Here is a 23376-nt window from a genome sequence, read left to right as displayed (position 1 = left end):
AAGTTGCGGCGGAGCTGGGACGCGAGACCCGTGGCCCCGGCGCAGCGTTGGGGATGGTCTGAGCTCCAGCCTTTCCCCCTGCCCGAGTGCAGCCAAGGCTGGATACATTTTTAAAAAGCCAAACTGCAAACAACTCTGGCGATGCCAAAATTCCCTTCGAAGTAACACGGCTTTGCGAAGGAGGTTTCCTCTGTCTGGGCTCTTTCTCTTATTTGGTCTGTCTTCCTCAGCGCCGATTAAAGGCTTTGCTCCGGCTGTAGGAATTTAGAAAAGAAAAAAAGAAAGAAGAAAAAAAGGGGGAGAAAAAATAAAGCCTCGCTAAACTCTATTGTGACCTCAAACTCTTTGGACTGTTTTTTTTTTTCTTTAACAAATTTTGGAAAAAAAATCCATCCTAAAAAAGAACCAGCCTAGGAGGAGATGGAAGTTTTCCCCTTGTTCTTGGTTTTGTCCGTGTGGTGGTCTCGAAGCTGGGATTCAGCAAATGCGGATTCGATCATCCACATCGGTAAGTGAGGACAGGCGCTGCCAGTAGGTACTTTTACCGTTTCGGTTCGCAAACATTTCCCCTTTGCTCCCCGCTCTCAGCCTTCTGTGTGGCTTGTTGGCGGTGCCTGCGGTTCATTGCCCCTTCCTACTACCTTTCCCCCGCACTTGTTCAGTTTTCTGGCAGGATGTGGATGATGCTCGAACCTTGACTTGAGTGCTGCTGTTTGGCGGTGAATCGTGGAGAGTGGGCTGCATGCATGGGGGTGTCAAGTTTACCTTGGGGTGCGTGTGTACCGGGGAGTGCGGGGGTTCCAAGTGTGTAGGGATGGGAAGTTTAATGGACTAAACCTTCCATATTCTTTGCCGGATGTTCATTTGCTCCATTTTAAAAAATTATCTTTGAAGGAACAGAAGAGGTGTCACCTGTGAAGCGAAAAGAACTGGGGTGGGAGGTGGGGGAGAGCTCCCTTCGTATCGAACAGGTGGTTTTGCAACGTGAGCGGGCTGCGTTCGCCGCAGCGTTGTGCGATGCTAACGGGGTGCTTGATGCGCCCCAGCCTCCTCCTCGTCTCGTCCTCTTGGCTTTGCGGTACTCGGGCAGAGTCGCCGCGACCGTGGCGGGAGGGGTTGGCGGCAGTGTAGCAGAGGACTTGGAGCCCCGCGCCTCGCACACGCTCCCGGGGCCTGGCGCAGCGGCGAGACTGGCCCCGCGTCGCTCAGGCAGCGCAGGGAGCAAATTCGCGCGGGCCGCTTCGCAGACACCTGTCTCGCCGTCAACTCTGAGTTGCCGCGCAAGGCCGAGAGGAAAGGCGCTGGGGCTACCGCCGGGCAGCTAGACTCCAGGAAGGACTGCCGAGCAGGCTGGGAGTTGCTAGTGGCCCCACCTATTGGCAACTACACGGGCCCGGACTGGCCGGGGCGGGCCGGGGCGGGCGGAGGCGGGCGGGGGCTGCGCGTCATTATCATGCACAGCGCTCGCAGCTCCAGGTTCCAACTCTTCTCACTTGCTAATCCGTGAGAGCTGAGCGGAGCCGAGCTCTTGCAGCCTTTTCTGCGTTAATGCGACGATTTCCTTTTCGGAAATTCGCATTCGCGGGCCAGCAAGGTTCATTTACTGGGCTGAAGAGAGGCCCCTCTTGGGGAATTTTTCTGGGCACAAGACTTTTATCTGTCCACACGGCGTGATGTTCTGTAAATCGAAGCGACAGATGGGTCGCAGTATCTCCCCTTTCCGTTCCCCTCCCCCGCGTATTGCGCGCGCGCTCTCACACACCTACGCGCGCGCGCACGTGTACACACACACGCACACACACGCGCGCTCGCGCGCGCGCGCGCGGTACCTGGCTGGTGGCGATTGTGCCTGCTCAGGCGAGGGGCTTCTGTCTGGTGTACGCGCAGCTCCAGGGGGCTCCCTCTCTTGGTCTCAGCGGCTGTCTTTGTAAACATGTCTGCCATGCTCTATCATTTATATCAATAGAAACATATGTCTCTGTGCAAGGGGTAATGAGGTCAGGATTCAGAAAAGCTTGCACTTATACTTTAAGTAAATTAAGCGCTAGATAGCTTGCCTGCTAGATCACGTTTTGCCAAGGGGACTAACAGTACCTGTAGGTTCTGAACTTTTTAGGGAGAAATGATGGTCTTATGGAAGGGTTCAGTAATGTTTTGATAGAGTTTAGAAATAAGCTGTGCTCCCCTTAAAGAAATGACATACATTTACGTCCTGTGTGAATGACTGGAGCATGAATGTGTGTGCGTGTGGATACACACACATACATATAGATTATTGTACCTTTACATTCATTTTTTGATTAAGGGTTTCTGCCTTGTGCTCTTTATCGCTCAGGAAGGAAGGTGTGTGGATAAATGCTTATTTTTTTGCTTATTCTGTGGTCTAAACAATAAATACACTGTTTGCAAACACCTACGTTTCTTGCTATTCCTTTACCAGATGAATACTATTTTGCAATGCAGTCTGGGCATTTATTTCAAAATAGAACACAACTGTTGTATTTTTTTCTTTGCATTCTGTTGTCTGTCACTATGACATGGCTTACTCATTTATAATCAGACCAAAAAAAATAATTGTACAGATTACAGATACAGTTTACTTTAGAAAGCTGGTTGTATGCATTAACTGTGTATGTCTACTAAAAGAAATCGTTATTTCTCAGACAATTAATTTGACTTGAAAGCAATTAGTACATTAGACAAGAGGATTAGCTTCTTTTATAGACTACCTAATAATGCCATGAAACTAGCAAATAGATAATTGTTTCAAATGCTCCATATCTTTTATAATATACTGAAAAATGTATCTCCTAAATAAAAGAATGACTTCAGATGTTAAAAGCCCCTTCCACTGTCACCACCTCCCTCCTCAGCCAAAGTATAATAAATTCAAAACTGAATGCTCATGTTAAAATTTTAAATCATCAGTTAATATTCATTGGATCAGTTTACTTGCTTGGTTGAATAGGAAAAGAGAATTTTCTTTAAGAGGTGGTTGCCTTCATTTAATATTTGATGTGAGAAATATAGTTATGGTGAATGTATTTCAAGACTAAAGAGATGAAAGTGATGAAACAGGAGGGAAAGTGAATATTTCAACTCTAAAGATATAAGGAGATATGCAGAAATGAAAGGTTTTCATACCTCATGTGATGTGTTCAAGCAGAAAGCTGCAGTATGTAGTTCAGGCAAGCTGGAAAGATGAAAAGACACTGCTGTAATAGGTTCTTTAAATATTGGATCTTTTTGATATTGAACCAAATTATGTGTTTGAAAACTCTCTACATCCTTCTTTCTCTTTGTTTTTGCTATTGATGCAGATAGTTTAATAAAGTCAAGTACATATTTCAAGCTCTAATATGTTTTATAAAACACATTATTTTACTACAATGATGAGATGTGATGGTCAAACTCTGATAATTGAAATGGAAATGTATTTATATCAGTCAAAAACATAATATTGTAATTACTTTGAGTTTCTGTGAAATAATATTTTTAAGATATTTGATAATTACATAAACTTGTTTAATATACATGTGCACATACACATAGTGTTTAGAAATAAATCACCTCTATTGTGATCTTCTTCACCCTCCCACCCCAAAGAAAGGTCCTTTGACATAAAAAACTATGCAGTTTTGAATTATGCTTCTACTTTAAGCCTGTGCATTGATTGAGTAATTTCATCAGACCTACATTACTTGATTGCTTAGAAGTTTCCTAATGATCTGCATGCTGTAGGAAGAACCAAAAAGTCGTGAGTGGAATGGCAATGATATTGTGTTTTATGAGGCTATTCAAAAGTCGCTCTGATTTATGTAGCTAGAAAGCTCCAAAGTCTTTGAGATTAGCCACGCTGAGTGCTATTTTCTGCATACATCAGTCGTCCCACACTCTTCACTCCCTTAGCACAACAGGAGTTTCCAGCACTGCTTTAATTAAGCAGGGATTAGGTGGCATTTCCAGTCAACTGCACAGTTTGTGTTTTGCTTCATATCAAATATGGAGGATCTCATGTTTTAGCAGTTTAATGTATGCTCATTTCTTTATCTGGTTCCTGTGCTCACAGAACTGATTGAAATGAGCTATATGCAGTTTATATATCTTTATAAGGAAACACTCAAACCGTGTACTTATTCATATATTACAAAAATCACTAGCGTGTTTTTGTTATCAGCCATAGTAAAATACTTTATGCCAACATGGGCTAGAAACCAAACATTTATTCATGTATTTTTCCGTAAGCAATTGATGCTTATTCTCCAAGATCATAATGATCAACTATGACATTCGAGAAGCCTAAGACAATTCACGTAGTATTTCACATGAGAAAGTTCAAATTAAAGTACAAAATTGGTGGGTGAGTAATATGTGTCATCACATTAAAAACAATAATAGATGGTAGATTTAAAGTATCAGTTTTTATTACTTCTTCACTGAGGACTGTTTTATCTAATACAGAATGTAAAAGTATTTCCAGAAGTTGTACTGTGTCTTCTACCAAAATGTTTCTTTTTCAACTCTTTACATGATTTGCACTGTTTAATGATAGTCCCCAGGAGTCATCAAGGACTCTTTACATTGTATAAGATATCTCAATGTTTCAAGTTATCCTTTTATTATTTACAGTATTTTTATTTTTTACTCCCTAAGTTATGGGTATATAGAGTAAACTTAGAAAGTATTAAGAAGTAGCTTCTGAATTCAAAATAAGGGTATTCTTTACTTTTAGTCTTTTCTGTATCATTAATACAGTTATTTGAAGCACAATTCAGATGTGCATTAAGTTAGACAATGTTATTAATCAATGATATCAACTATGACATGACTAATAAGTCATTACACTAAGGACCTTTGCTTTCCACTCCAAGTGAAAGGTACAACTAGTAAATACCTCCTGTAAATTTTAATTCAAATATGAATAAAAATCAAGGTGATTAACTTTCGATTTATCCAATAATGGAGTCCAGTCGAGACTGTTAGGAGTAATGGAAGATGCATTACATTTAATTCTAATCTCTGAGGCTAAGTTCATCATACTGTAATTTTACTACAAAAGGATATTATAATTGTAAAAGCCACACTTTTTAATGCAGATTTTTTTACTTACAATTTTTTTAGTTTAAAAAAGTAAACTATTTGGCATTACTATTGAAAATCATCATATTTCAGGTTATAGACAGCCTATTGCTGAGTAGCAATACTTAGTTTTATTACAATTATGTTTATCAGATAATACATTTATGACCTATAAAGATAGCTTTACCATTAGGTGTCACTGCATTCTGAGTTGTTCCTTTGTAGTCCTACTTGAAAATCACATGAAATACTTTTTTTAAATTCCCAGGAAAAAATGCCATTTAGTGAGTTTTGTGATGATATAGGGTACAGGTGGTTTTTATTTTCAAACTAGAAAGAGAAATAGAATCCCTGTCTTATTCTTATAAGAATTTTAATTTAGGACGCATCAACACCCTCTACTCTGTAGATGGATGAGATTACTAGACCTAATGATATAAATTTATCATGTGTTTAAAATATAACAGAAATATATACTTATACTAATACTTATTCTCTATGGAAATATTTATGACACTAAGAAGGATGTAAATGCATGATAGTACTGATATGAACAGACTTCAGTGAATTGAGTTTGTTAAGCAATTTCTTAACTGCAGTGGTTCTGCTTACCTGTAGAACATTTGGGGTCCCAAACGGATTGATGTTTGTGACATGAAACAGACGTACACAGGGCTATGAAAAGAGCATATACACAAGAGCATATGTATATCCGTATTTCTGTATTATACAGATATGTATAATGTCAACAATTGAATTTCGTGAATGGTATAAGACTAATGGAGGATGAAACTTAGTTAACTTTAATATGATAAATTAGTTTTAAGATTGGCAAAAATCACAGAGAATGCAATAGTAGGTTAAATGAGAGAACAGTTTGTCATAAGACCTTGCCCTGTGCTATAATATTAATTAATAAACTGCTGGAATAATATATTATTAAAGACTCAGAATAAAACCAACTGATCAGATGACGTCTAAAGGAAAAGGATAAAACTATTAACTTAATTCTGGGATTGATTATTAAGTGGATGTTTGTGGATTCAGTTAATTTAAATTGGTAAATTTTAGTATTTGAATATGGATACAAATTTCATGAATGTGAAAAACATAGTTAAGACAGTAAAAATGTTCTGGATTAGAAATTAGGTTTGGGACTAAGTACCAATTTTATCAATAGCTAATTGAGCAACATTGGGAACTTATTGTTTTTAGTACTCAATTTTATCAACTCTAAAACAAGATTTAGACTAATGTTTATTTAAGCTTTAAAGTTATATGAACTAAAATGAAAACAAATTCCTATATCTGAGAAATTGGGAGAAGAGATACAGTCAAGTGTGGTTAATATAACTACATGTAACACTAGGTTTAGAATGAATTAATAAAGAAAATACTAGGGGAAAAAATGGACAATAAAACCTTAATCAGTCAAATTGAAGCTCTTTAAAATGAAGATTTTTTTTTAGTATGAACAAGAATTATGCATAACGTATTTGTTAATCAGATATTCTAGGTAACTTCAGTAATAGATTGAGAGTGTTGGATTTTTTGTTTGGTATTTTAGATGTTGTTTCTGTTCTGTCTAGCATTAATACTAAGGTATTACATACAGTACTACTTTTACTGTATACCAAAATACTAGTACTCATTAAGGCTGACTGGAGAAATGAATAGTCTTATGTTCTAACCACCAGGGACTTACAGTATCCTTTAGAATTTACCAACTGGAAGCACACCAGGAATATTAACATATGTTTAGTATCACCCAAAAATGTAGAGTATAATGCTTCAGGTATTCCAGCTTTTACCTTACTGTTGTTCACCTAGTGGTTATTAATGAGGAATGGGACTGGACTGAAACTACTCAAAGCTTCCCTGAGTGGAGTACAGGCAAGCCCAGAGGCAAGCACAAGAACCTCAGGCCTACCTGTGAGTGCTAAAAAATTTTAAATCACTCTGTAGTCCAGTTCCTTATTAAAAAATACTTTTACTCACAAAAAATGTTCAAGAAATTAATTGTATTCAAATAATAATTCTTACACTTTTTTTTAATTCCAGATAATTCAAAGGACTGTTTAAAAAGTAATCTTATTTCATGCCTTGAGTACCTGATTTTTCCTAAGTAACCGTAAATAAGGCGTTTGCTTCATTATCAAAAACAGGATAATTCTAGAAGTTAATATTCATGAAACTACAAGGTAAGGTAGGCATTGCTATTAATATACAGTATGTATGCTAATTGGGAGCATGTTTTTTCATTCAACATTTATGCTGAACTTCATCTCTATGAAGTATTATTCTTAGGCCCTGAAATTAAAATGTTGAGCAAGTAAGCTCTCTTTGTATTTAAGGAGCTTATATTTTCATTGGGTAGGCAACCAGATAAAGAAGAAAAATATATGTTATCATGTTAGGTAGTGATAAATACCATGAAGATAAGTGAGGGAATGGCAGGTGAATGAAGTTAGCTGTTTTGAATAGAGTGGTCTGTATGAAGATTAGCTTGACAGTAGTGAATTGCACTAAGTTGGTAGCTGAAATAGATGAGTAGTTGTCAGATTGTAGATATATTTTGAAGATAGAAAGAACAGTGTTTTTTGATTGATTACTCTGCTGGGAGAAATTCAGAGGAAGTAAAGAGGCTTCCAAGGTATTTCACCTGAGCCAAGAGGGAGGATTTTGTTTAGTGTTATTAACTAAAATTGGGAACATGGGCAATGGGCAAGTTTTAGATAGACATCAAAATTTACATTTATTAAATTCGATATTCCTAGTATACATCAAATTTGAGAATTTAAGTTGGCAGTGATTACATAGTCTGGAATTTAGGGGGTAGTTAGGGATTCAAGCTGTACATTTGGAATTTATCATTATAGTCATGATCTTGTAAAGTGATGGGTGGGGGTAGCTCACTTAGGGAATAATTATATATAGAGAATTGCTCCAAGACTCTGCCATTGGGACATTCCAAAATGTAGAGGTCAGTGAGAGGGAGCGGATCCAGGAAAAGAGAAAGATGAGTGACCTATGAGTTAGAAAAAAAACCAGGGTGTGTGGTGAGGAAAGTATTTCAAGAAGGAAGAAATGAGAAACCCTGTCAAAGTCTGTGGATGAATATTAAAACTTGACTCCTGGGTTAGGAAATGTTGAAGACAAAGATGACTTTGACAAAAGTGCTATCAATAGGTTTGCAGTGACAAATACTTGTTGGGGAGAACTAAAAAATATAATGGAACTTGAGGAACTCTGAGTTTTGCTATAAGGAAGAACAGGGAGTGGCGGGATGGGAATATGAGGTAAAGGGAAGATTTTGTTTTTAACTGAGAGTTGGGATATATATATGGTAATTTTAAAAAGTTCAATCATAAGAAAATTTTCAGAAAGGTGATTTAAAATAAAATAGCTCTTTTTATTAAATCTATTTGATTCCTCAGTTTGGACAGCAAGTGTTTGTATAACACCGTTTTTATGTTTGTTTTTGTATTGTAATCTTGGATCAAATGATACAGGCCAACGCCAGTGGAATTAACCAGAGAAGCTTAGATGTTCTCCTTAAAACAGACTCTATTAGTTCTATATTTTTACTTAATTTAGTTTCCCAGATTAGCACTCAAATTTAGATTAAAATTTCTTACCTGAAATTATGAGTGGATTATACTTTTAAAAGTATTGATATGCAATTACCAATAGTCTAATATTCTAATTTTAAGAACACATACTACTCCTGTATAGTGATATTAAAAGCATAAAATCCTCTTTTTGCAACAGACACATTTTAATTGATTATAGGTTTCCTTTAAATTCTATTATACATTTGATTTACTTAAAAATCATTTTGGAACAGTTTAAAAAAAGAATATAGTTATTTTACAAGGCAGTGCATATCATTACCACATAGAAATTAAATAGATGAAAGAAATTCATGTGATATTAATTTTCAGTGACACATTTAAATATTTCCTTTTATGGAACTTTCACTTCTATTTGTGCTATACCATAGCTGACAAATCTTTAGTCATAGGTGAAAATGAGGAAAGGAAATGTTCTAAATTTTCTAACCTCAGAATTCAGCCTTCTGAAAAATCTTTCTTTCATTGGTCCTCTATTTATACACACGTAAGTTATGTATATTACATTGATTTTGGAGCTAGAATAAGATTTATATTAAAATAAAAATGCCAGTAAGTGAATTATATTTTTCTGTGTTCTTTATCATTTCCAGTGTGTTCTCCTCTATATTTTGTCTTATGGAAACAATGTAATGAAATGAATTTCACATGGTTGTTTCAGCTTGGTTACATCAATTAATATTGATGCGTAAACAAGGAATACATGAAGAGTGAGAGGTTAGGAGTCCTCCTGTGGTTTGGGCATAGCAAATACTAATTAAAACAAAAAGCAAGCTGTGTTATGGATGGAGCCTTAGGAATGGAGTGGAATTAATGAGATACATAACATCAAAATATATTTTAAATTTGCTATTTCATAACTTTTTGTGTGATGAAATGTAACCATTTGAAGGAAATGCTAAGCAGGTTTAAATCCAAGTTTAAGTTAGAATGGGCACCTAAATTGATGAAGTTCTTAATTTCCTTAACCTTAACATCATTACAATGACATACCATACAAGCAGCACATTTTAGATTGGTTTATTATCTATTTTAAAAACTAAAGGCCAGGTAATGCATTAGGAGTTAAAGTGGAACAAGAGAGTCACCTCTGTTGTTCTGTTACATGTATTTTAAGGTGCATCAAAATCTAGAAGATGGATTCTTCCTTCTGATGATCTCCACAATTGGACAATAGATAATTTGCCTTAGTGGGGTGGGTGGTGGCAATTACTATCGTAATCTTCAATGTCCAGATTTTTCTTGGCTAATTCTATAAATAGTGATAATAGGAAACTAGTGAATTTTCCTTTTAGTAATACCAGCAATTCTCAGCATAGCCCAAAGGAGGCATGGTCTTTATGAAAATCATTATGAATTTCTTCTTAATAAAATTGTTTAAAAAATTTAACACCTCATTAGCATGGGTGGTCGCTCATGCACAGACTTAAAAGGGATTACTCTTCTGTTCTCTGGTGGTGTAAAGTTGGATTTTGGACATTTTTGATAATTCGTTATTTTCCAGCTAAGAAATTGTGATCTACATACTCATATTTCATTTGCAGAAAATATACTTTTAGGGTTACATGAAGATCATAATATGCAACATTGTTTTTTGGTTCAACAAATGCTTATTGAGCACCTATTATGTGCTCCATTGAATATGAAAGTACTTAAGACATGCTTCCCATTCTTTAAGTATTTTTAGGCATATCTGCCTTCTGAGATAATATTATAGTATCAGGAAGCAGAAGGTCGAATAATTCAGGACTCACCATTGAATGGCTGTGCTCTATTATGACAAAGGAGATTGTGATAATTCAATAAATGCCATCTTTATGATGCTCTTAAGGTGCCATAAAGCAACCATATATTTCCGAAAAAAGTATATAAATGGTTATCAGATTACAGGAGGTCTTTATTTATAGTAGACATCTCTTTACTTAGCTTTCTGATGGTTAATCATTCACCTTGTACCCATAGACTGTGAAAACAATGCAATTATGCCATAAGTCAAAGCTAATTGAAGGTCTAAATGTATAGAACATTGATGAAAATGACAGTTTTATACTGTAACATACAAAAGGGGAAAATTATCTCACAGAAGTAAAATTAGTTAATTTTACAAATGAAATAAGTATTATTGGGAAAACAATTATACCAACTTTTTTCTTCCAATACACACATTTTATTGCATCTTTAAAATATCACAAATAAGTGAGGAATCATCCGATATTGTGGCGTTTCTGTAGCTGGACAACTTAGACCTTATTCATCAACCTGCCAAACTGTTCTTTTTTAAGAAATGTAGATACCTTCCAAAAATTTTCTGATATCCTTATTTTTAACTGTTGTGGCATGTTGAATCAAAGCAAGTGAATTTGACACGAGTTCAATATCGTTTCCTTCAAGAATTAACTCATCTTTCTAGGCTGGAGATACTGAACAGGCAGCAACATCTGACCTCATCCGAACCCTGTGGATGTATTTTTCACAAGAAATTTCAGATTTCAACAAGAGAGCCACTCTCCTGAATAATGACGTTGATGGAGAAGTGAGCATACACAGACCTCATCTTGTAACGGAAGCCAGAAGTGAGCATACACAGACCTCATCTTGTAACGGAAGCCATGTAACACCCCTGATCATGTTTGGTACATGACTATAGATAGTGCATACAGTTGCCATTCCTTTCTATTTCTCCATCATTCATCAACCTGGAGCCTCTTCTGTTTTTTCCTGAGGAGACTGAGTTCTTCACTGATTGAAGACCCTCCTCAGAGTGCCTCTGGGGCCCTTCACAATAACTGTGCATCCCTGCAGAGTGATGTCCACATTTTCTGGAATGTCGATGGTCTGATTGATGAGAAGGGTCTTTAGCCTAACAGCAGATGCAGCAAAGAGCCATTTATACCAGCTTTTAATTATGTAATTGTGAATAGGACGAGCTTTGAAAATTGAAAATAACAAGTAGTTCGGTAACTAACTGTCCAATACTTTTATTTTTCTTCACAGAGTTCTTGGTATGGTAGATAAACAGTTAATAGCAAAACTGGATGCTCTTATTCTTTCCTTTTATTTTTCTTGTTTACCCTTCAGCGGCAATGCTAATCGGCAATGAAATGGCCAGAAGCAAGGAAGAAACAGTAAAGAGTTTTAGATAATCCATAAACAGGAAAATCAGCCCCTAAATGCTCATAGCATAAACCATTTTCTGAGAAGAAATAATTTTATTTTCTCAAAATATTGCCCAGATTCTGAAGATACAACTTCCTCTTGGCTGTTGAACTTGAAAGAGGATAGAAGCTTCCAAGCCACCAAAGAGGAGGAATACTCTGAATGATGCGGGCTGGGAACAGAAAGAAGAATATTATTATTGGGGAAAGAATGCCCTCAGGGTTGATGTTGTTGACAGCCAGGACCCCTGTGATTAGCTCATGTGCAGTGTTTGTGGTGATTTCTAAAAGACAATTTATGGATTTCAGCTATACTTTTTAAATAACTTTAGGTATTTATATGTATACTATGTTAAGATTGACATTGCTATCAATATACATTGTTTGTTGAGCATCTATATAGTATATTCCCAGCTGACTTCTAGCTGATGCTATGTTATAGACCATAAGGAAGAATTTGAATATTTCACAAAGAAACTGTGAAGCATATGACAATGATAAATGCAAAAAACTGGTTAGTAGTTAATTTGAGGGAAGAGTCGTGAGAAGAGAAAATGATGTGATCGAGGAACTGTACATGGTTTCAACATTTTGATTATGTCATTAAGTTGAGTGGTTGTTACACAAGTGTTGATTTCATACATATATGAATTTATATATATGAAATTTTGTAAATGATTTCTGAGTGATATTTCTGCTTTTGTCTCTGTTTACAGTGAAATCTCCTGTGTCACTTCAGTTCTACTTTGGTTAGGAATTGAAGTTTGCCTTTTAGACCTCATTCACCACATAGCTGACTCAGTCCGCAACCCTCTTTGGAGGGGTGGAGAGTGCTGACAATATGCTAGGGTCATTAAATGGCAAGTCAGAGAACAATAAGAAGTTTGTGTTGAAGCACGGTGCTGTCTGATGGATTCAACAAGCACTGTCTGATGGATTCAACAAGCAAGTCGCTTTCTTTACCATTTAGGACCTGTCTTTGAATCTTTGTTTTCCCTTTAATACTGGCAGGAAGTGCCCTTAAGAGTTCAAGTGAGAGAGAAGAAGGGAAGGCGTGTACAGAGACAACAACCAGGTCAATGCCATGAGAGGAAGTTTAATATTCTATGTTTTTAATATTTCATAATACATGTATAAAAAGATAATGTGTAGTACTTTTGTAATTGATATTATGCTAGTATTAACAAGTTCTATCTCACCCTTGAGTATGAAAGGATGGACAATTCTTTTATAAAGTATCCTTAGAAATACTCCTAAAAAGATAATTATTTTCTCGATCTTATATAAATTTTATTATATGCTTATAGTAACTAATAATGAAGCTAATCCACCTACTTGAAATTTTTATATTTTAACATTAAGTGTCATTCATTCGAAATACAAACTGAGATATTATATTCTGCAATGATGAACAGATAAAGAGCTTCTTGTAGCCAATTGCACTTCATGATTTGGCCCTTGATTGAATTTCCAATGGAATATTTCATTTCAATTTGTATAAATCAAAAAGAATGAGAAGGAAAAAAGCTTCCACAAAACAACCTTAGAAGCAGAAAAGAGATTATTTTTTCCAGCTTTATTGAGGTATAATTGATATATAACACCATGTAAGTTTAAGATATACAGCATAATGATTTAATATATTTATATATTGCAAAATGATTACCATGGTAGCATTAATTAACACTCTAATTAACACTCTATCCCATCACATAAAAGTTACATTTTTCTTTTGTGGTGAGAACATTTAAGATCTCTCTTGGCAACTTCCAAGTTTATAATACAGTATTAACTATAATCACTGTACTATGTATTAGATCCCCAGAACTGTTATTCTTATAACTGAAAGTTTATGCCCTCACTTTCTCAGCCCATTTGATTGATCTCCCCATTTTCTCCACCTCCCCGTCCCCCTGTCTCAGCCCCTGGTAGCTACTATTCTCTCTGTTTCTGTGAGATCAGCTTTTTTAGATTTATATGTAAGTGTTATTATACAGTATTTGTCTTTTCTCTGACTTATTTCACTTAGCACACTGTCCTCTAGATTCATCCAAGTTGTCACAAAGGACAGAATTTCCTTTATTCTCATGGCTGAATAATATCATATTTTTTATATGTATATATATGTGTGTGTGTGTGTGTGTGTGTGTGTGTGTGTGTGTGTGTGTGTGTATCTGTATCTCAATCACATCTTCTTTATCCAGTCATCCTTTGACAGACAGGTTGTTTTCATACCTTAGCTGTTGTGAATAGTGCTGTAGTGGACATGGGAGTGCAGGGATATATATCCAGAAATGAGACTGCTGGATCATATTGTAGTTCTATTTTTAATTTTTTGAGAAACATCTATACTGTTTTTCATAGTGGCTGCACTAATTTACATTCCCACCAATAGTGCATAAGGGTTCCCTTTTCTCCACACTTTCACCAACACTTGTTATCTCTTATCTTTTGTATAATAGCCATTCTGACAGGTATGAGGTGATATTTTTTGTGGTTTTGATTTGCATCTCCCCAATGATTAGTGGTAATGAGCACCTTTTCATGTACCTGTTGACCATTATTGAATGTCTTTTTTGATAAACTATTTGGTTACTCAGCCCTTTTTTTTTTTTTTGCTATTAAGTGGTATGAGATTTTTACATATTCTAAATATTAACCCTCATCAGATATATGGCTTGCGAATACTTTCTCCCACTTTATAAGTTGCCTTTTCATTGTGTGGATCAATTCTTTTGCTGTGCATAAGCTTTTTAGTTTGATGTAGTCCCACTTGTTTTGTTTGTTTGTTTGTTTGCTTTTGTTGCTTGTGCTTTTCTTGTCATATCTAGGAAATCATTTTCAAAACCAGTATCGAGGAGCTTAACCCTATGGTTTCAGGTCTTATGTTTAAGTCTTTGATTCATTTTGAGTTAACTTTTGTGACTGGTGTAAGATAGGGGTCCAATTTCACTTTTCTGCATGTAGGTTATCCAGTTTTCCCAATACTTTTTATTGAAGAGACAGTCCCTTTCCCCACTGAGTGCTCTTGGCTCTCTGTCAAATATTAGTTTAGTTTTGGGCTTTCAATTCTGTTACATTGACCTGTATATCTATTTTTATGCCATTGCTATACTGTTTTGATTATTGTAGCTTTGTAGTATAGTTTAAAATCTGGAGGTATGATGCCTCTGGCTTTGTTCAACTCTCTCAGGATTGCTTTCGTTATTCGTGATTTTTTGTGGCTCTTTACAAATTTGAGGATTGTTTTTCTATTTCTGTGAAAAATGCCAGTAGAATCTTAATAGGGTTTGTATCAAATCTACAGATGGCTTTGAGTAATGTGGACATTTTAACAATGTTAATTCTTCTGATTCATGAATGTGGAATATGTTTTCGTTTATTTGTTTCTTTAGTTTCTTTTATTGAAGTCTTGTAGTTTTCATTGTACAGATCTTTCACCTTCTTGGTTTAGTTTATTCCTAAGTATCTTAACTGTTTTTGATGATACTGTGAATGAGATTGTTTTGTCAGATGTTTTGTTTTTAGTCTATAGAAACACAGCTGTTTTCTGTACATTGATTTTGTATCTTTCAGCTTTACTGAATTTGTGGATTAGTTTTAATAGTTCTTTTTTTTGGCAGAGTCTTTAGGATTTTCCATATATAAGATTATATCATCTGCAAAGCAATTTTACATCTTCCTTTACTGTGTGGATGCCTTTTATTTCTTTTTCATGCCTGATTGCTCTGGCTAGTACTTCCAGTACTGTGTTTCAATAGGAGTAGTGAGATTGGTCATACTCGTCTTGTTTCTGATCTTAAAAAAAATGTTTTCAACCTTTCAGCATTGAATATGATGTAGGCTGTGGGTTAGTAATATCTGACCTTTATTGTGTTGAAGTATGTTCCTTCTATACCCAATATATTGAGAGTTTTTTTAAAGATGAAATGATGTTGTATTTTGTCAATTGTTTTTTTTCAAAAGAGGCTATTTTAGACTCTTGGGTCAACCAGGCCTTTGGCCTTGGGGTTAGCAGGAGAGATGCCCAGGATAGCTATTATGTCCATGAGTCTGATAAAGTACCCCGAAGCACACCTTGGGAAAATATTTGTTCCATTTTTGATACTATTTAGATTGTATTTCTTGGCTTCTCTGCCTCAACAAAGCAGAGAAGAAACAATACTAACAAAACCCATGTTGAGGAAGTCAGAGACATTTTTTTTTTTTCTTTTTGAATTCCAAGGACTGTCAGTCTTGGCAGGTCACAGACAGTTATGAAATATTGCATTGATTGCTGTAAGCCTATATCTTCTTTCCAAGCCTTAGTTTCTCAGTTTTACTTGGGAGTAATAGTAATACCACCCATCGTGGCTGGGTCATTTTTAGGGATAAAAAGCCATTACGTATAGAAATATGCTTATTAAACTTTTAAATATGCTGCGAATATAAGAGATTAAATATCCTCTGTGTTGCTGATTTTCAAGAATGACCAGATTAATTTTTAGCTATTAGAAAGCTGATGTCAAAACTCGTATCTATTCTTCAGTAAATTATATTATGTTGTGACTACTTCCTTCCTCCAAAAATTCATGAAACTCGACTGTTTTCATTTTGAATAAAAAAATGTGGCCTGTGTAAATGATCCTATTTTATAAATTGGCCCTTGTGGGAAAAAGAGATTTGTTTACCACTGTCAGGAGAAAGCAGTGTCAGACAGGGGCACATGGGGGCCAAAGTTATGGATTTATAGAAATATCTGGCAAAAGAGGAAAATGGCAAGTAATTCCATTTCAAGGAAACGTAAGTTACAATGAGGGATATGATGAGAGGAGGTGAGAAGTTAGGAAGATCCCTATGAGATCCATGGGACTTCTATAAATAATTTAGGCTAAGAGATGCTTAACTTTGCGTCATAAAATCTGTATAGCGGCACCGTGATAGGTGGAGATCAGTTAGAAGATCTTGGCAGTACTGTAGGTGTGTATTGGTGAAGGACAGTGCCAAGCATGACAAATGGGAATGGAGGGGAGAATTTGCTTAGGAGAGAGGCTAAGAACCTTGAATCCATTGACTCAGTCACTCTTTAGAATTGCAAGTAAAAGAACAAAGTCTAACATTATTCTTAAGTACTATCTTGAGTGACTAAGAGGATGAGGATGCTAATTACAGATATAGGAAACCCAGAATGAAAGAAGCCATTACGGTAGGAAAGAAACTGAGTTTGATTTGAACTTGAAATTATTTTGGCATGATAGTGAAGTGTTATATCCCAGATGATAGCTTCCTAGTAAGCCCCTTTCCTGCCTTAGATGAAGATAACAAAGGCCATTCTCCATAGCAGACAATCCTGTTTGAATCTAAAAAAAAGGAAACAGTGTTTTTCTGGTCATTGTTTCCTAACTTTTTTCTTAGATTCAATGCCAATAGTGTCATTTTCTATTTAAAATACGAACCATTTAAAATATTTTTGAACTTATATTCAGAAAATAGTAACTTTACAACAGCAAGAGCCTTATGATTTTTAGTTCCTGTGTGTGCTTATTTATGTTAAAAATTATTCTCAATAATATTTCTGATCTTTTAAAATGTATATCTTCATTCTCATTACTTAATATGAGTATTTTTTATTCAAAGTCTAGGCCTAATATTAAGAGACTAGTGCTATTAATTTATTTGATATCTATTTCTAAGCAAAACAATTTTAAAATGGAATGATCTTTGACAGAATCTTATGTTATCAAAGGTAAAATAAAAATATGATTGTTTTAATTTTTGTGCATGATTGCTTTTGTAGTTTCATACTGCCAGTAGAATCCCTTGTGTAAATTAATAAAATTACATGGAAGGGTAAAGGTGTTTCCATAGAATTTTATATTCTTTAGTTACATGTTATCTGCAAACATAATTAGCTGAAGGAATGGAAAATTGTGCTTCTAGGATGTCAGAAGCAAAGCTTGAAATGGGACATAGGTCCCATTTAGAATATACAAAAAGGATCTTGTTGGGACTGCAGGCATTGTTTTTTTAGTGTCTTTGAAGACTCTACTTCATAGTTAAGAATCTGTGAGATAAGAAATATTTGCAAACACTGATCTGGAGTCAGAAGAATGTGGAAGCAGAGGCAGTGTGTCTGCATGTGTGAAAACACCGGATGAACTGAGAAGTGGAATGGATTGGGTCCAGTCTTTTTTTTTTTCTCACTATGTGTCTTTGTTTAGAGACTAGCTTTCCAACCTGATTTTATAATACATACTGTCAGTGCTTAATCCAGCAAAAAATAAAATTATGTATAGGATTATTAGAACTTAATTTTGCAATCTCACTATTTTTTTGTTCTTACTAAGTTGTTCTATTGTAAGAGAGCCAACGATGGAAAATTAATTTCTCCAGTGGGAAGGCTTCCAGCATCACTCCATCTCGCTCTCAGGTCTCTAATTAGTTGTACAGTAGATTAAAGGATAAGAAATTTAGAATCAATGAAGGATAATCTGAATGAATTGAATCAGTCAAAAACTGTGATGACTGGTAATTTTTATTTCTTAAACATTTAGAGTAGCATATAGTACCAGTGGCATATAGAAACACTGAATTTGATATTGGAGTTATATATTCAAATCTTGCCTTGGTTACTTTGCCACTTCATAGCTGTGAAGTCTTTAGATAAGTAATGAAACTTTGAAGGTCTCAAATTTACTTGCTCCTGCTTCCTCTTTACTTCATCTGTAACTGTAATAAAATTTAAAAATATGGACTTGTAGACTGTGCAGATAGTTACATTCAGGAGATCGAACTTGTTATTTAAATATACTTCCAGTCAGGGCTCTGTGTCTGAACTGTGCATTAGAAAGTGGATGCCACACCTGAACATCAGATAGGGCTCCCTGTTTATCTTTTTGTTCCTGAAGCATTAATTCATTTTTACAGCTATGGCTTTTTATAATATATAAATCAAAGTTGAAAGTCTTTATCAAAGTAACTAAATTTAATGTTAACTACTCCTTCAAGGATGACATGTCACTCTAAATTTACATGAAATAGATGGCTAAAATATTATTTGTTATCACTGATACTGCTATGCCTTTGTGGCCACACCCTTTGATTAGAAATAGACTGGTCTTATAATTTATTATCCAAACCAGGACTCTTTAGAGAGTGAAAACGGCAATATTAAGATTTCTGTGTGAAAGGGACAAACTAGGGCTGACTGGAGGCAAACAGGGATAAGGCAGAACTCTCATTTCAAAGTCCTATCTGCAGGCATATGATTAGCTTGCAGTTTGGCCCAGCCTCAAAGCTCCCTGGGCAGAGATTCTCTTTCACTAGGCCACAGTGATTCTGACTTAGCAAAAGGTTGTTCCTTCCCTTATCTAGGTCTTTTATGTTGATTAAAGAAATAGATTTAGGTTTTGTTTTTGTTTTGTTTTATTTTAATTACTTAAACTTCTTCACAGGCAGCAGAGAAGAGGAAAAATAGCTAAGTATAGCTCGTCTTTGTTCAGACTAACATATTGAAATGATTTTTTAAAAATCAGAAATTAGTATCTATAATTGCTGCCTTTATCCTTTTGCATCCATTCTCTCTATCTGCTGTTTGATTGCCACTCCTAGCAGAGCTCTTTGGATATTGAAAATTGCATCAATTTGCACCTAAGCTCAGACGCTATATCTCGCAATTAAATAAAAGACATATATTCTCACATCGCATGGATTGGATTGTTCTAAGAAATATAAAGTGAATTTACAACAAAGATTTAAATTTGCTTCATTTTTTGCATCCTAAAAGGAGAAATCATGAAGTAAACAAGTTTTGACAATTTTTACTTTATATAAAAGTATTACAAAGCAGCAAATACTCCAGATAAGAAGATAGCCTTAACAGTTAAAGTTTCAAAGATGCATATTTAAAAACATTTTTTTCTTATGGGGGATAATTATACAATACTGTATTATGATTTTGAATGAATTTTACTGTAACTACTGTATTATCTAATTCAACCTCTACTAACTTCTTTCTCAGAGGTTGCCTTTCTTTGATTTGGTGTAAAAGCCATTAGATTCTATTACAGTTCCTTTCCTTTCTCTCTGTTTCAAAATTTGGGTTATCTCAGGAAATGATCAAGTGATACTCTGTGTTGGCCTCTTACTCTCACACTCTTGCTCTTCCCTTGACAACCTAGTTCCTATAAACCTGATCTCCTTTTCTCCCCTGGTTATTACTTTCTATGTTTCCCAGATGTGGAACTGGATTTGAGAGAATCCTCTTCTCACTGTCTCCAAAGAATATTGCAACCTTCCTCCTTTAGTCATCTGCGGTGATTTTTAGACTTGGGTAGATCCCATTCTTTAGATCATCTTCCCTGTAGAAGTTACATAATCATAGCCTTTAATAGCAGGGAGGAATGTTAGAGATTTTCTATGGTCCAGAGCCCTTCTGTTGCTAATAAGCAAATTAGAGGTTAAGTGACTTAAATGCTGCATAGTTAGGAATTTTGAATAGTCTATTAAGCATAATTTTTACCAAGAAAATGTAGCTATATTTATATCATCAAGGAAGTATTAATGAGGGCTATTGGCCAGGAGATAGAAATAGCCCAATTATGTAGAACTGGATAATTGTTTTTATTAAGATAGGGTTGGTCCATTTTACCTATTCTCTACTATATTGCTGTAGAGTACTATAATTAATTCCTTTGAAGCCTGCTAATATAATATTAGAGTAGCTAATCCAATTGTTGGAGTACTATTCCCACAAGCCACTAGTGGCGGTAAGCGTATATACCGTCTTCTACGACTTCTAGAGTCCAGAAGAGTCTACCCTGTTCCTCAGACTACACACTCAACTCTTCTTCACTTTCTCTCTTTCCCATCTCCTCCTTCTCCCTGGAAACTCAGGTTGGAACTCCTTTCCTTTAAGATTTACTCAAGTCTGTATCAAAACACGTCACTATGCATGTATTTATTTGCTCGGGAATATTCCATTTTACCCCAGTTTATTACTCTCGAACAATTAATTTCAATGCTTTCCATCTTAGTGTTTTCATATGTAAAATATAGATATAACCACTTATCTTGAAGGGACAAATGAAAAGTAAATTAAATAAATAAAACATACTAGAAAAAAAGTTAAAACAGTGACTGGCACAGGATGTGTTTTCAATAAATGTTAGTTTGCTTTTCCTCTTTTCCCTACCCTCCCTCAAAACTTCAAAAATATAATAGTTTTCCGTAAATAATTATACATTTTATTTCTATCTGTTTTGTGCATATTTTCCAAATATCTTTAGGCTAGAGTTAATTGATTTTTGTAATTATGTCAAATGAAGAGGAAAACTGCCTATGAAAATATGGGTTATTTATATCCTCATTTTCAAACGCAAACAAAGAGATTTGCTATTTGTTTAACATGACAGAAACATCTCGAATAATTTTAGTGTCTTTTCTTTTTCTTTGTTGTTTTCATAAAATAGATGTTTTTTTCAGTTACTTTATAAGCCTCTGATCTTTCTGCTGCCTGGATCCATTTAGAGACATAACTGTTTTTTAAGTTTTCTTTCAAATTCATCTAACCTTATACTTTTTTATATTTTTAAAGTTTAATTTCTTTAACTCGTATTATTTTCTGATTTTTAATGTCTATACTATAATAATCAATTACTTAATTATCTTCTAATTTTATTTTAAAATAATTATTAACTCCTCTTCTAAACCTAATATTTACTATACTGAAATGTTAATTTTGAATGTCCCATGTTTATGTTAAAAAAATTCTGCGGGGGAGAGAATTGTGTTTTGGTGAGAAAGTAAAGGGAGAGAGAAGTCATAGTGATTTGGTAAATAAGCCTTTAATTCTCTTGGCAGTTTTATGTATTAGTACTGATTTGCTAATTGTTCTTTTTTCAGTTAAACTTGACTTCTATTCCAGAATTGAGCTGTTAATGTGATTGTAATCAGTAAAGCTTGCTCTATGGATTTATAACTGATTAAAGGTCAGTAAATTATTTGGACATTTGAAGCCAAATCAACACAATTTATAGAGAACCATGAATGTAAAGTCCACAGTTTAATTTTAATTTAAAGGTAATTTAAAGAAAAAGGGCTTTTATTATATTGTACAGTTAGAATTACCATTATTCAAAATAAATTACAGCTGAAGTGCTTCTGTAGGGTATAAAAGGATCATTGAACTAGTTTGCCCATCTTGGCAAAAAAGTATTAAATAGATATAGTCCTCTTAGACTTTATCTCTCTGTGTGAATTCCCAGAGGATACTATAGAAGATAACAAAAGGGTATGGTAAAAATGACTAAATCTATTCTCTGTAATGAGAATGGTATATAACTTATTCATAATCATACATAAGAACCAATACATTTATTAAGCACTCACAATATGCCAATCATTATTACAAACCCATTATAGGTATTAGTTCATTACCCTGTTATAATAACCCTGACAATGCTGATATTGTCATTATTCTTATTTTGCAGATGAGATTAAGGGACGTTTAGCCTTGCTATAATATACAATTTCACTCACCCACGGCACATAAATAATAAAGTCTCATACCTGTCTTCATTTCTCCCCTTATTGTGTCTAGAGAATAGTTTCTGTTGGGTTTGTATGTATCCTATGTATCCTGTGTTCTTTTTTCTCTGATGGTCACTTGCTAGCAAGAAGCCAGATTCTCTTTTCTGATTTTCTAATCAGTGTGATGAAGAGTACCCCATACATTTCCCACCACATTCTATTATTATTGTAGCCTTGTATTTGATTTTCTGTCAACTTGGAAGGAAAAAAAAAGAGTGAAGTATCTCTTCTAGTGAGTTATCATTTTAAAAAATCAACTCGAATTTTGTTGGTGCTTTACAAATGACTATTATTTTATCGTGACTTTTTCTGAGTCACACAGTGTCAATGATTAATAAAAAAATCACTAGTAGACTCAGTTTATACATCTTTAAGTATCTGTTTGTTTGTCTCCAGTTGGTTATACAAGTACTTGAAGCTGGCATAAGTCAGCTTCACATTATTTCTAGAAAATTAAATATTTATGCTTAGCAACATTCCTGCCTATAATTTTAGATAGGACTGTTTATACCTTCTCAACCTCTGGTTCCCACTGGGAAAAACTCACTCAGGTGCCTATTTAGAGTGGATCATAAGTCCGAGAATTACTAGATACGTGTCTCATATGTTCCATTTTACCTTGTTTTCCCTCTGAGAAGGGAGTTGTTCGTTAACCATGATTCCTTGGCCAGATCTTTTGCTTAATCTAGTCCAGACCTACATAAAATATTTGACCAACATTCTTCTCTTACAAAAAGAAATTGATTTATTTTTTCTCCCAAATTACATTTTGTTTCACATTTTAAAAAAATGAAAAATTTAGAACATAAATTTTAATGTGTTCTTTTCCTGAAAATTTATTTTCCTCTAATTCAACAAACATTTCAAACATTCCTTTGAACATGTAAACATTCTTTTGATGACCCTCTCTCTCATGTATGGAATAGAAAGGAATAAAAAAA

At 34.8% G+C, this 23376-nt stretch overlaps 1 protein-coding gene across 2 annotated transcripts in view; it reads left to right on the top strand.

Moving 5' to 3' along the window:
- Positions 1 to 273: 273 nt before the first annotated feature.
- Positions 274 to 23376, top strand: part of GRID2 (glutamate ionotropic receptor delta type subunit 2) — a 1302586-nt gene continuing 1279483 nt past the window's right edge. Inside the window, exon 1 of one of the 2 annotated variants that reach the window (XM_011356280.1) lies at positions 274 to 508. In XM_011356280.1, the coding sequence (XP_011354582.1) occupies positions 421 to 508 (88 nt within the window). In that variant the 5' untranslated portion in view covers positions 274 to 420. The remainder of the gene's footprint in view (positions 509 to 23376) is intronic. The other variant, XM_011356282.1, reaches the window with a different exon arrangement.

The sequence above is a fragment of the Pteropus vampyrus genome, unplaced genomic scaffold (genome assembly GCF_000151845.1).
Source record: "Pteropus vampyrus isolate Shadow unplaced genomic scaffold, Pvam_2.0 Scaffold25, whole genome shotgun sequence".
Lineage (NCBI taxonomy): Eukaryota > Metazoa > Chordata > Mammalia > Chiroptera > Pteropodidae > Pteropus > Pteropus vampyrus.
This window is presented reverse-complemented; position numbering and strand designations above follow the sequence as displayed.